Source organism: Eucyclogobius newberryi, unplaced genomic scaffold (assembly GCF_026437365.1).
Source record: "Eucyclogobius newberryi isolate DKJ021-1_F unplaced genomic scaffold, fEucNew1.0.hap1 SCAF_3, whole genome shotgun sequence".
NCBI classification, from domain to species: Eukaryota; Metazoa; Chordata; class Actinopteri; order Gobiiformes; family Gobiidae; genus Eucyclogobius; species Eucyclogobius newberryi.
In genome coordinates, this window is record NW_027315945.1 from 37,047,832 (window position 1) to 37,061,691 (window position 13,860).

The 13,860-nt window shown below is 45.0% G+C and overlaps 1 protein-coding gene across 4 annotated transcripts in view; it reads left to right on the plus strand.

The window, feature by feature from the left end:
• Window positions 1-13,860, plus strand: part of grik2 (glutamate receptor, ionotropic, kainate 2) — a 472,281-nt gene that overhangs the window by 355,458 nt on the left and 102,963 nt on the right. For all 4 annotated transcript variants that reach the window (XM_072460039.1, XM_072460040.1, XM_072460041.1 and 1 more), the window contains exon 11: window positions 8,415-8,638. In XM_072460039.1, the coding sequence (XP_072316140.1) occupies window positions 8,415-8,638 (224 nt within the window). The remainder of the gene's footprint in view (window positions 1-8,414; window positions 8,639-13,860) is intronic.

A 13,860-nucleotide genomic window follows, 5' to 3' on the forward strand; every position in this document is an offset into this window, starting at 1 on the left:
TAAAATAAATAAAATAAATAAAATAAATAAAATAAATAAAATAAATAAAATAAATAAAATAAATAAAATAAATAAAATAAAATAATATTCTAGATTTGCCCATCGATATTCTGAATTTATTGCGAATAAAACTCAATTTAACAAAAAAATAAAATAAAAATGAATAAAAATCTATTGGAGATGGATAAATAGTTCTTGCATAACTTGGCTTGTGTCTTGTTAACCGCACAGTGTAAAGGAAAAGGATTAAAAGACTCAGGCCTGGCTTCGATTATAAACTCCTTTTTGACACGGGCCTCAGAGCTGGTTGTCCTCACACGGCCTCTTCAAGTCGTCTAACAGATCATAAACATTTCTTATATATACGTGCAGCGATTTTTCTCAAGCTCGCCGACATCTGGATTCTTGGCACAACACAACATTTTTGGCTTCTTAAACATCACACCCGTCAATGCCTCACCGTAACGAGTCGGATGTTCTTGCCTCGTCGCTGAACAGTACATTCATTTAAATCAATGTATTTCTGAGTTTAATCCTCTCTTTGTGACGGCGTTTGTAATGGAACCGTGTGCGGCGCAGATAGACCTTTTCACGCCACCGTCTGTATCCGGGGCCCGGAAAGCGCGTCTCCCGTTCGCCGACACTTAATAAATCTAAAAAGGTGTTTGTGACTATAAATGCTAAACGCTCACAACAAGGTCAAGCGCCGCATCCCTCACAGCTACATCCTTTTTGTCCCGCGAAGGTTGCCATACGTCACTCCGGGATGAATTGGCGCCGCGTGATAAGTTTGTGTCCCTCAGAGCACATTTTTCATCACAACATATTGGAGTGTAACGTGTCTCATATGTATTAGAATATATATATATATATAGAGAGAGAGAGAGAGAGAGAGAGAGATACAAGGCCGTATGTGTTTCCTTTTGAGATTCCGTGCATTCCAAGCTTAAATCTGCATTTTAATTAGTTGTTTCTGGGGCTGATTCAACTGTTTTCTGTCTTTAAACAGTTTTTTGTGAAGCACTGTTGTCTGTGAAAGGTGCTAAGCAAATAAAATATAATTTTATTACTTACTTAAACATCAAAAAATTTATATTATTTCCATTGCTTTTGGGTTTGTCGTTTATAATTTAAACTGTAACACATTATAATAACTACACTTACTCATGCCTTGGTAAAACATGAGTTTAGTCCAAATGATTCAGCTTTAGCTAATACTCTAACACCTAAGTTTTAACCCTTACCTTATATAAATCATGCATAATAAACTAAATGTTGATTATGATTTATGTCTTGCTCATGCTTCGTTAAGGCAAATTAATGTGTAGTTATTATAAAGTGGCATCATTTAAACTATTCAAAATGGCCTAAAATCACAATACAAACAAAACCAATGCAATTAAATCAATAATCGTTATGAAATCGACTTTAAAAGCAAAGATTGCAGATAAAAAAAATGTCGCTATTGTCGTTAGCCTCATTCAAACGGCGTCACACATTTCGCATGCTCTGAAATGCCCCATATATTCGCTGTGTTTTAGGTGTAAAATGTGAAACGCTGTCATTGCCGAGACGTCCAAAATATCAACAGTCTCACTTTGTGTGTTTGTTGTTTTGTTGTTTAACCGGGAAAAGTCCGAGCGGGATCTGGAGTTTGGAGGGAGTCCTGGGAACACAGGACGGCGGAAACACGTCTGTCATGACAGCAACACGACTTTAGACAATCACAAGAACCGGCGCTTCGAAAACAGTGTAGACCCCGCTTCACAAACCTTTCAGCGTTCATCTAAACTCGCCCGCTCCGATCGGCTCATCACGAAGAATAAGTGTCGGTTTAACGCGCGATCTTCAAGTTGAGCATTCGTCTTTGGTGAAAACATTGAAGTACCGTATTTCCCGGACTATAAGCGTGAAAATATCAAATAATATCACATATAAGTCACTCCGGAGTAGAAGTATAAGTATGAATATAAGTATAAGATGCACCCCGGCCAAAACTATGAAAAAAGGTGCGACTTATAGTCCAGAAAATACGGTAACTCGACATCAACCGCCGTTTTACCAACTACCGTATTTTCCAGAGTATAAGTTGCACCAGCCAAAAAATGCATTATAGAGACGAAAAAAACATATATAAGTCGCACTGGAGTATAAGTCGCACCAGCCAAAAAATGCATAAAAGAGAAGAAAAAAACATATAGGTCACACTGGAGTATGAAATGCAGTTGCAAGTGTGAAAATAACAAATAATATCACATATAAGCCGCTCTGGAGTATAAATATCAGCATAAGTCGCACCCCGGCCAAAACCATGAAAAAAGGTGCGACTTATTGTCCGAAAAATTCGGTACTCTTGACTCCTTCCGAATCTGAATATTTCACTAAAACAGTATCTACACGCGCTTTTGGCCCGGATCGACCGCAATCTCGGCGTCTCACAAAGAGCGTCGGAAGATAATTGACGGTAACTCGTCGTCGGAGGAAAAAAAGCCCTTCGAGGATATCGGCTGAAACGGCAGAGCATTAAATTTCAGCTAAGTGCCCCAGGACAGGCCCAGCAGTGTTTAATGACGCTGTTCTCTTAATTTGATTGGCTCTAAATGCTTCCTGTGCTGGTGAATGATGGTCATCTCCTCTTTCTTTCTTTCTTCCTTTCTTCCTTTCCCTCCATCCTCTTCCCTCTCTCTCCTTAACGATCCTGACTATCCTGATGAAATGTCTTTGTTTAGATCAATCGCTCAAAATAGACTCAAAACTTGTCGCGCACAAATCGTAAATTGTAGAGCAACAACAATTTCAACGTTAAAGTGAGACGTTCAAACCGTGAAAGGAGGAAGCGCGTTTATATCGTCTGACCAGTTCTTAGCTCTCGTAAAACCCTTCGGACGACTCCTCAGCAGCAGAAATGGCACCGTCTCGAAAAGATCCTCGGCCTTTTCTTTTTTGAATTATCAGACGGTGGAATCAACTCCCAGAGAGTCTGAAATTGTCTGTAGACATTCATAACGTCACTCGAAACTTGAAAACGCTCATCGATAATCAACGATAATCAGCCAACTTAGATTTGATCTGTATTTTTTATCCGTCTGAATTCATTCTGTAACTCTTAGAAATGTATTTGTTTTATAGTGTATTTTACTGAGCTAATGTTAATAATGAAATGTAACGTATTGTAATTGTTATGAAATGTGTCCTTTTATTATTCTTATGTATTCACTTGCTCAGCGACTGCAGATGGAAAGTAGCAGGAGCTAAATCTGGTGCAGATCATCTTTTCTCTTGAAGATGAATGATTTTGTACACGGTCCTGACAAATAAAGACTAAACTAAACTAAACTTAACTAAACTAAACGAAGTGTGAGATGGAAGAGCAGCGCAGCGACGCACACGACTCTTTATCCGGGTTTGGGAGCGGTCAAGTCTGTAAAACTGTGGGCCTGATCCTGTCGCAACTCGCTGCTTTTACGTGATACTCATTTTACTGGAAAACTCATTCCGCAGTATTGCATTAGAGGAGCGGGTAATGCAGATCTGTGGAGAGGCGACCCCCCGCTGACACTAAGAATGTATAATGTTTTTGAACGTCTTTAAGGGAATAAATGCAAGTTAGGGTCAACGACATTCTGTGGAGCATCACAGAAGTCAGTTTGTACAGCACCGAGGTGGTATAGTCCTGCTCGATGGGAGGAGTTCTCCCTGAGGTGGTATAGTCCTGCTCGATGGGAGGAGTTCTCCCTGAGGTGGTATAGTCCTGCTCGATGGGAGGAGTTCTCCCTGAGGTGGTATAGTCCTGCTCGATGGGAGGAGTTCTCCCTGAGGTGGTATAGTCCTGCTCGATGGGAGGAGTTCTCCTTGAGGTGGTATAGTCCTGCTTGATGGGAGGAGTTCTCCCTGAGTGGGTATAGTCTTGCTTGATGGGAGGAGTTCTCCCTGAGGTGGTATAGTCCTGCTTGATGGGAGGAGTTCTCCCTGAGGTGGTATAGTCCTGCTCGATGGGAGGAGTTCTCCCTGAGGTGGTATAGTCCTGCTCGATGGGAGGAGTTCTCCCTGAGGTGGTATAGTCCTGCTCGATGGGAGGAGTTCTCCCTGAGGTGGTATAGTCCTGCTCGATGGGAGGAGTTCTCCCTGAGGTGGTATAGTCCTGCTTGATGGGAGGAGTTCTCCCTGAGGTGGTATAGTCCTGCTCGATGGGAGGAGTTCTCCCTGAGGTGGTATAGTCCTGCTCGATGGGAGGAGTTCTCCCTGAGGTGGTATAGTCCTGCTCGATGGGAGGAGATCATCCTGAGGTGGTATAGTCCTGCTCGATGGGAGGAGTTCTCCCTGAGGTGGTATAGTCCTGCTCGATGGGAGGAGTTCTCCCTGAGGTGGTATAGTCCTGCTCGATGGGAGGAGTTCTCCCTGAGGTGGTATAGTCCTGCTTAATGGGAGGAGTTCTCCCTGAAGTGGTATAGTCCTGCTCGATGGGAGGAGTTCTCCCTGAGGTGGTATAGTCCTGCTCGATGGGAGGAGTTCACCCTGAGGTGGTATAGTCCTGCTCGATGGGAGGAGTTCTCCCTGAGGTGGTATAGTCCTGCTCGATGGGAGGAGTTCACCCTGAGGTGGTATAGTCCTGCTCGATGGGAGGAGTTCTCCCTGAGGTGGTATAGTCCTGCTCGATGGGAGGAGTTCACCCTGAGGTGGTATAGTCCTGCTCGATGGGAGGAGTTCACCCTGAGGTGGTATAGTCCTGCTCGATGGGAGGAGTTCTCCCTGAGGTGGTATAGTCCTGCTCGATGGGAGGAGTTCACCCTGAGGTGGTATAGTCCTGCTTGATGGGAGGAGTTCTCCCTGAGGTGGTATAGTCCTGCTCGATGGGAGGAGTTCTCCCTGAGGTGGTATAGTCCTGCTTGATGGGAGGAGTTCTCCCTGAGGTGGTATAGTCCTGCTCGATGGGAGGAGATCATCCTGAGGTGGTATAGTCCTGCTCGATGGGAGGAGTTCTCCCTGAGGTGGTATAGTCCTGCTCGATGGGAGGAGTTCTCCCTGAGGTGGTATAGTCCTGCTCGATGGGAGGAGTTCTCCCTGAGGTGGTATAGTCCTGCTTGATGGGAGGAGTTCTCCCTGAGGTGGTATAGTCCTGCTCGGTGGGAGGAGTTCACCCTGAGGTGGTATAGTCCTGCTCGATGGGAGGAGTTCTCCCTGAGGTGGTATAGTCCTGCTCGATGGGAGGAGTTCTCCCTGAGGTGGTATAGTCCTGCTCGATGGGAGGAGTTCTCCCTGAGGTGGTATAGTCCTGCTCGATGGGAGGAGTTCTCCCTGAGGTGGTATAGTCCTGCTCGATGGGAGGAGTTCACCCTGAGGTGGTATAGTCCTGCTCGATGGGAGGAGTTCTCCCTGAGGTGGTATAGTCCTGCTTGATGGGAGGAGTTCTCCCTGAGGTGGTATAGTCCTGCTCGATGGGAGGAGATCATCCTGAGGTGGTATAGTCCTGCTCGATGGGAGGAGTTCTCCCTGAGGTGGTATAGTCCTGCTCGATGGGAGGAGTTCTCCCTGAGGTGGTATAGTCCTGCTCGATGGGAGGAGTTCTCCCTGAGCTGGTATAGTCCTGCTCGATGGGAGGAGTTCTCCCTGAGGTGGTATAGTCCTGCTCGATGGGAGGAGTTCTCCCTGAGGTGGTATAGTCCTGCTCGATGGGAGGAGTTCACCCTGAGGTGGTATAGTCCTGCTCGATGGGAGGAGTTCTCCCTGAGGTGGTATAGTCCTGCTCGATGGGAGGAGTTCTCCCTGAGGTGGTATAGTCCTGCTCGATGGGAGGAGTTCTCCCTGAGGTGGTATAGTCCTGCTCGATGGGAGGAGTTCTCCCTGAGGTGGTATAGTCCTGCTCGATGGGAGGAGTTCACCCTGAGGTGGTATAGTCCTGCTTGATGGGAGGAGTTCTCCCCCGCGCCCAAACAAAGTTATGTCAGTTATTTTAGAACGTTAGGAGGACAATGCAGTATCAATTCTACTTTCTCAGACCGGGCGCCTTCAGATTGAAAATGACTTCCGAATGGCAGTCAAAATGTCTCAATAAAAATAAAAAATAATTGATGTAATGCCTCGTTAATCCACGGAACGAAAGGTTTCAAAGGTACGCCAGTGGTGCCGTGGATAAGGGCGTGGCACGTGTGTGGTCCAGCCCTCGATCATTTGCCGGATGTCTCTTCCCCTCTGAAGGAAGCTGAAGGAAATGGTTTGAGGAGCATTTATACTTTACTAAGCACAGATTTGACCTGGGCAAAGGGGAGGAGTTGTAGTAAATAAGGCGGGGTTAGATTCAGTTATAACTCGTCCCGTTTGGGCAGGTCAAATTCATGCTCAGGAGAGAATTAATGTTTGTTGTGGATTTTCTATTGAAAGATTTGAAGGATAAAAAGGAAAACTTGACAAGTTTGTCCCTCCAGGAGAGCCGTCTGTTCTTAAAACAGGAAACAGATTCCACGCCAAAGCAGGAGGCGTGAATGCCACGCCCTCACTAAAGACACCAGATCACAGCAGGAAATGAGGACAAGACCTCCAGGGATTCAGTTCATAACAGAGTCTTTTCTTAAGAGCTCAACGTTCATCGAGGCTCATCCTGTGATAGGACATTCAGCATTCAGCATCTGGACATTGAGATTGTGAAAGTGATAATAATGTGTAATAGTGTGATAATAATGTGTAAAAGTGTGATAATAATGTGTAATAGTGTGATAATAATGTGTAATGTGTAATAGTGCGATAATAATGTGTAATAGTGTGATAATAATAATGTGTAATAGTGTGATAATAATGTGTAATAGTGTGATAATAATGTGTAATAGTGTGATAATAATGTGTATAAGTGTGATAATAATGTGTAATAGTGTGATAATAATGTGTAAAAGTGTGATAATAATGTGTAAAAGTGTGATAATAATGTGTAAAAGTGTGATAATAATGTGTAATGTGTAATAGTGTGATAATAATGTGTAATAGTGTGATAATAATAATGTGTAATAGTGTGATAATAATGTGTAATAGTGTGATAATAATGTGTAATGTGTAATAGTGTGATAATAATGTGTAATAGTGTGATAATAATGTGTAAAAGTGTGATAATAATGTGTAATAGTGTGATAATAATAATGTGTAATAGTGTGATAATAATGTGTAATAGTGTGATAATAATGTGTAATAGTGTGATAATAATGTGTAAAAGTGTGATAATAATGTGTAATAGTGTGATAATAATGTGTAAAAGTGTGATAATAATGTGTAAAAGTGTGATAATAATGTGTAATGTGTAATAGTGTGATAATAATGTGTAATAGTGTGATAATAATAATGTGTAATAGTGTGATAATAATGTGTAATAGTGTGATAATAATGTGTAATGTGTAATAGTGTGATAATAATGTGTAATAGTGTGATAATAATGTGTAATAGTGTGATAATAATGTGTAAAAGTGTGATAATAATGTGTAATGTGTAATAGTGTGATAATAATGTGTAATAGTGTGATAATAATAATGTGTAATAGTGTGATAATAATGTGTAATAGTGTGATAATAATGTGTAATAGTGTAATAATAATGACAAATCAACAAAGGCATAAAGATGTCAACGCTCAATCAGGAAATTCAAAATCATGAAATAAGAATGAAAATTCACAGTGGACGACCTTTGAAACCTTTCCTACCTTCATGACCTTTCCGACCTTCATGACTTTTACGACCTTTATGACCTTTATGACCTTTATGACCTTCTCCACCAGAAACGTGCACCGTCTCTACCCTTCTGTTGTAACTCATGGCCTTTTTGTTCTCTCCCTCTGTCCTCTTCCTCCTCCTCCCACCTCCCTCCTCCACCTCCTCCTGCTCATCTCCCCCCTTCTCCTCCGACTCTCGTCCTCTCCCTCTACCTCCTCCTCTACCTCCTCTTCCCCCTCCTCCATCCTCCTCTGCCTCTGTCGCCCTCCTCCTCCCTCCTCTCGTCTTCCACCTCCCCCTTCCTCCTCCTCTGTCCTCCTGCTCCTCCTCCACTTCCTCCTCTCGTCCTCCTCCTTCTCCTCCTCCCTCCTCTTCTTCTGTCCTCCTGCTCCTCCTCCTCTACCTCCTCCACCTCCTCCTCTGGTCCTCTCCTCCCCTCTCCCTCCTCCTCTCTCCTCCCTCCTCCTCCTCCTCCTCCTCATCCTCCCTCCTCCTCCTCTGGTCCTATCCTCCCCCCTCTCCCTCCTCATCTCTCCTCCTCCCTCCTCCTCCCTCCCCCTCCTGCTCTCTCCTCCTCCCTCCTCCCTCTCCCTCCTCCTCCTCCCTCATCCTCTTCCCTCCTCCCTCCTCTTCCCTCCTCCCTCCTCGCTCCTCTGGTCCCCTCCTCCTCCCTCCTCCTCTCTCCTCCTCCTTCCTCGCTCCTCCTCCTCTGGTCCTGTCTTGCAGAGGGCTGACCTGGCCGTGGCTCCCCTGTCCATCACGTACGTCCGCGAGAAGGTGATCGACTTCTCCAAGCCCTTCATGACGCTGGGGATAAGTATCTTGTACCGAAAGCCAAACGGGACCAACCCCGGCGTCTTCTCCTTCCTCAACCCGCTCTCGCCCGATATCTGGATGTATATTCTGCTGGCCTACTTGGGTGTCAGTTGTGTGCTGTTTGTCATAGCCAGGTAACACGTCCCACTTGCAGAGATGTGTTTCTTTTTTCTTCATTACTTCTTTTGCATCTTTTTGCAACAGCGAGGGACGTAACGGCGCTAACTCGTCGCAGGCCGTCCGACTAACAACGAGCTAAACCGCCGACTAACCCCAGGAAACGCTCTTTAATCCAAGTGTTTAACGACAATAAAACAATAGAAAGTATGTGATAAATAGGAGGGAGTGACCACCGTTGGCGTTTCAGTTCGGTTACTGACCGACCATCCGTTTGTTCGGCGATGCATCGTGAAAAAAACAGACGTGACTTTTGGGTAGAGAAGGTTATAGATACATTGCGTGAAATGGTGAATGTTTAAAGCGGGCGTGTCCAAACTATGGACCGCAGGTATAATGTGAGAATCGAGCCTCAAGGTAAGACATTACAGACTCTAAAAGACAAACAAAAATATAATTGTCAAATCAAAATGACCAAATAGAATAAACTATAAAGCAATAAAACACTTTATTTGGAGATATTGTTTCTCGAGAAGCCTTCAGGCACCACATTTCGACCTTAAGTCTCAACGTAGAATAGAAATAATCGTCTAGTCGACTTTTCAGAAAATTAGGCAAGGCACGTTTATTTGTATAGCACAATTCATACTGAAAGCAACAGGAACAAAACACATTAAAATAATCGACTTCTAATATAAGATAAGATAAAATAAGATATTCCTTTATTGTCCCACATGGGGAAATTTCATTGGTATAATATAATAATAATATAATCTGGCCCTAACAGCAATAACTAGTGCATTCATCTTCAACTTTTTAAAAAAATCTACTATTCATAAAGCCAATGTCAAACATTTGAAAACGTCCTTTTTGAGGTTTGAAGCCTGAATACAGATCGTGTTCAACCTGCTAAATGTTCTCTGTATTACCCTCTTTTCCATGGCCCCGTCTGACAATCCTATTCATCATTCATGTCCAAAGGCTGATTTAAAACGTTTGGACGCTCTTGCTCTAACAAAACCAGTTTTGTCAATTCAAATGTGTCGGTTTCTTCTTGTACCAAGGTAAAAATCTCAATCTCAAATACTTCCCTTTCATTTGATTGGCTTTTGCAGAGTACCGTTCATGGCAACCACTGGTAATGCAGCTTTTGGCTTCAATGCCGTAACTTTTGTCCATCCAAACACACTCATTTACGCCGACCTCATCCACATCTCCAGACAGATAAGTTTATCCGCGAGTTCGTCTACGTTTTCACAGTGCATTCCTGCTCACCGATTGGTCGACCAGTAACCGATCGAGACTCCAGCGGTGGGTAAAGTCATCCCCGGTCTGAACACGTTGCCGCGGCAGCGCGAGACCAGGCCTGTAGGTGTGTGTGTGTGAGTGTGCGTCAGTGAGTGTGGGGCCGAGTGGTCGCCGCGTGGTCGCCGCCGTGTTGTGTGTGAAAGTGCTCTCCTTCGCTGTCCCCATGCCGTGTCTTTAATGTCTTTTCCTCTGGTTCGCCTCGCCATGCTTCAATCGCCGCGCAAGGACGACGCCCGCCGACGAACGGAAACCACCCGGCCTTTGTTTCCGCGTTATTATCTTTTCAAAGAGACACGTTGCTCCGGCAGAGCGCAGCTGAGCCTAATTTCACTTTCTTTGATTCCTTGAGCTTGTTGTTGTTGTCGTCGCTGGCTCTGACCTTGGACGAGCGTTCAAGGACTCGTTTTGGCGTGCGTCGCTTTAGAAGCCACCCAGAGCGGCGCGAGAATCCAGACATTGCCGCGTCGCATTCAAGTCGAGGCAGTTTGTCGAGCTTTGTTGCGACTTTGCACAAACTGTTTACGGTCAAAGTCGAGCCGGTTTCGACCGCCCTTGGCTCATATCCCTTAATACCTCAAGTTAATCTGGACGTTCTAGTACTGCAGCAGTCATAAAAGGTCAAGATGTCTCGTGTTGGAGACTATTGACTCTATCAATCAATAAGATGCTTTACTTTATTTGTACAGCGCGGTACAAAAGGGCCGAGCTGAACAAGGGGCTTTCGGGAGGTTTTATTCTCAAGGGTTGGGTTTGAGATCAAAGGTTCAGTGCAGGACAGCAGGTCAGGAAGAGTTCAAGAACCTTGGAGCGTGGACTGCCGAAGGACTGCCATCCCTGACACGTGGACCACCGGAGAGACCGTGGATGGTTTGTGCTGAACGGGAGCGCGGTGGCTCGGTCCGTCGTTGCAGAAGAGCTATCCTGTTGGTCGCCGTGACGATGCGGCGCCTCCTCTGTCAGTTCAGTGTTGCCGCAGATGCAAACGAAAGGTTCTCGTCCTCTGAGTCGAAGTGCCGTTTCCGAATGAAGCTAGAATTCAGACACGATCAAGGGTGATAAGAGTTAGGGTTAGTTCTACGCAATGCTCCTGTTTGCTGAATGCGGTAGCTTGATGGAAGGAGTGCGAGTGCCTGTTTTTCCTGCCGGTAAAACAGCACCGCATTAGGGATTAACAGGATGTGGTCGCGGCGGGCTAATAAGCGCTGTGCGGCTAAGCGTGGCACTTTTGATTTCGGGACAGAACGTCGCGGTGCTGATCAAACTTTCCTGATCCTAGTTAAACCAGCGAATATAGAGAACAAAAAAAAAAACGCTCAATCTCATTTCTCTCGACGATATTCCGAGCGGTCGGCGATCGGGCGTGACACGCGACCGCCACCTGTGAGCCGAGGCCGCTCAGGTAGCGTTCTGATTTGAAGGCGTTGAAAACGGTGACGTCATCGTCCGTTGGAGCATGGTGCGGCGAACGCGGGTTAACTCTAAAACTTTGGGAGCGGCGGCGGCGCGTCCCCCCCCCCTCCCCCGCAGCAGCCGCCGCCCCTCTCGCAGTTTTACGGTTAACGAACGTGTGTTTTCTGATGTTACTGGCGATATGATCACTCTAACGCCACAGAGCGAACAACTGTCATCTAAGTTGGCTCAGAATATGCACCTAACTCTTTTATTGTCACGTTCTTTGTCTGGGTAAGTGTTCCAGCCCTCCTCCTTCTCCTCTCTCTCTCTACCTGCTATTTCTCTTCTCCCTTTTTTTCTTTTCCTTTCTCGTTTATCTTCCCTCAGCTCTTTTTCTCCCTCCTCTCTCTTCCTCTCTCTGCCTCTCCTTTTCCTCCCTTTCCCTATCGCTCATCTCTCCTCTCTCTGCCTTTTCTCCTCCCTCTTTCTTCTCCTCCTCTCTCTTGCCACTCTTTTCTCTTTTTGACTCTCGCTCTATCCATCCTTACTCAGTCAACTCCTCTTTTCTCTCACTCTACTCTTGCCTCACTCTCTCTCCTCTCTCCGCCCTCTATTCTCCCTCTTTCTTCTCATTCTCGCTCTCTTGCTACTCTTCTCTTTTTGTCTCTCGCTCTCTTTCCCTTCACTCTCTCTGCCCTCCCTCTTCTCTCTTTCTCTCTTTTCCTTTCTCTTCCGTCGCTCTCTCCTCACCTATCTCTTCTCCCTCCCTCCTCTCTCTGCCTCCCTCTTTCCCATCGCTTATTTCTCCTCTCTTTTTTTGCTTTCTCTCTCCATCCTCTCTCACTCTACTCTTGCCTTACTCTCTACTCTCTGCTCCCCTCTTTCTCCTATCTTCTGCCACATTCTACTGTCACCCTTTTTCCTCCCTCGTCTCGCTCGTCTCTGTCTCTCTTTTCTCTCTCCCCCCTCACTATCCTCTTTCAGATTCTCTCTCTTCTCTTTTTTTTCGCATTCTCCATCCTTTCTCTGGCCCCTCTCTCTTCTCTTTCATGCTTACACTCTGCATCCTCTCTCTCTTCCCTCACTCTCTCCTCTCACTCAGGTCTTCTTTCTCTCCTCTCTCCTCCTCTCTTTCTTTCTCTCTCCCCCTCTCTATACTCTTTCAGATTATCTTTCTTCTCTTTTTCTCGCATTCTCCATCCTTTCTTTGGCCTCTCTCTCTCTCTTCTCTTTCATGCTCTCACGCTCTGCACCATCTCTCTACTCTCTATTCCCTCCCTCTCTCCTCTCACTCAGGTCTTCCCTCTCTCCTCCTCCTCTCTCCTCCTCCCCCTCCTCTCTCTCTCCTCTTCTCTCTCCTCCTCTCACTCAGGTCTTCTCTCTCCTCCTCTCTCCTCTCTCCTCCTCTCTCTTTCCTCCTCTTTCCTCCTCTCTCCTCCTCTCCCCTCTTCCTCTCTTTCTCTCTCTCCTCTGTGACTGATGCATGCCACTCCACAGCTGTACGTCAAAGGGAAACACGAGGGTCTCGAAGCGTTTGGTGAAATAAGGTGTTTTGTTTTTTTTAAATTCAACGTGTACGATTACATTACATTTAAGTTATGGCACAAGACAATGGAACCCTGTCGATTGAACAAACGTCTCACTGTATTGATCAAAGTCATCTGCAGGTTCCCTCTCCACCTGTGGGTAACTCAGTGCCACGTTTCTCAGTCGTCCAGGTCGGCTCCATCGCTGAAGGAAATTTACTTCTGTCGACCGGACAAATCGATGACATCGTTTTAATGTTTTGAATCAATTACAAAGGAACCATGAACTAATTTAAGGCCCGGTAGTGAGTGGTCAGATAGATAAACATTGCGAATACCATTGAAGGATGTTACGTGTTGAGGTTAGTAGGCTTAATAGACAGGATTGTTAATATTTGCAGACAAACTCCTTCTCCGCACTGATCCGAGCTGTGATTATCGCCGTGTTTTTGGACGAGGAAGTGCTGTAGATTGCCACATAAAACTGAAACTGCCATCCAGATGTTTGTGGGTGGGCATTTCACCTGCGGGCAACACAGCACTCGCCAAAATAAAAGTCTAGTCTGTCAAAATATGTATGCAGGGAATGGAGAGAATACTTTTTATACCGAGTCAAAAAATAAACTTTTTTTATTTACACGGTTCCAAAGATTCGCTACCTGCTTTCCCATGTTTATGTGTATATATGTATGGATAGACCTTTAACTAAATGTTCAACAATATGGCATTAAACTTTAAACACTTGGCCAATTTACAGCTCAGATCTGTGGAGAGTAGTGATGAGTATCGTTAAGGATTCGTCGACACTGCTACTTATATAGAAACAGACATATAGATACAAGATTGATATAGAAAAATTATCAATCTTGTATTCTGTCATCATACTTTTATGCAATTTTAAACTTTCAAATTAAAATCAGCCCATTTTCTAACAAACAACTTCTACTACTGTAAATGTATTTTTTACTCCCCAAACTCAGGACTCACAGGTATTTTGAGCAATAAAATACACA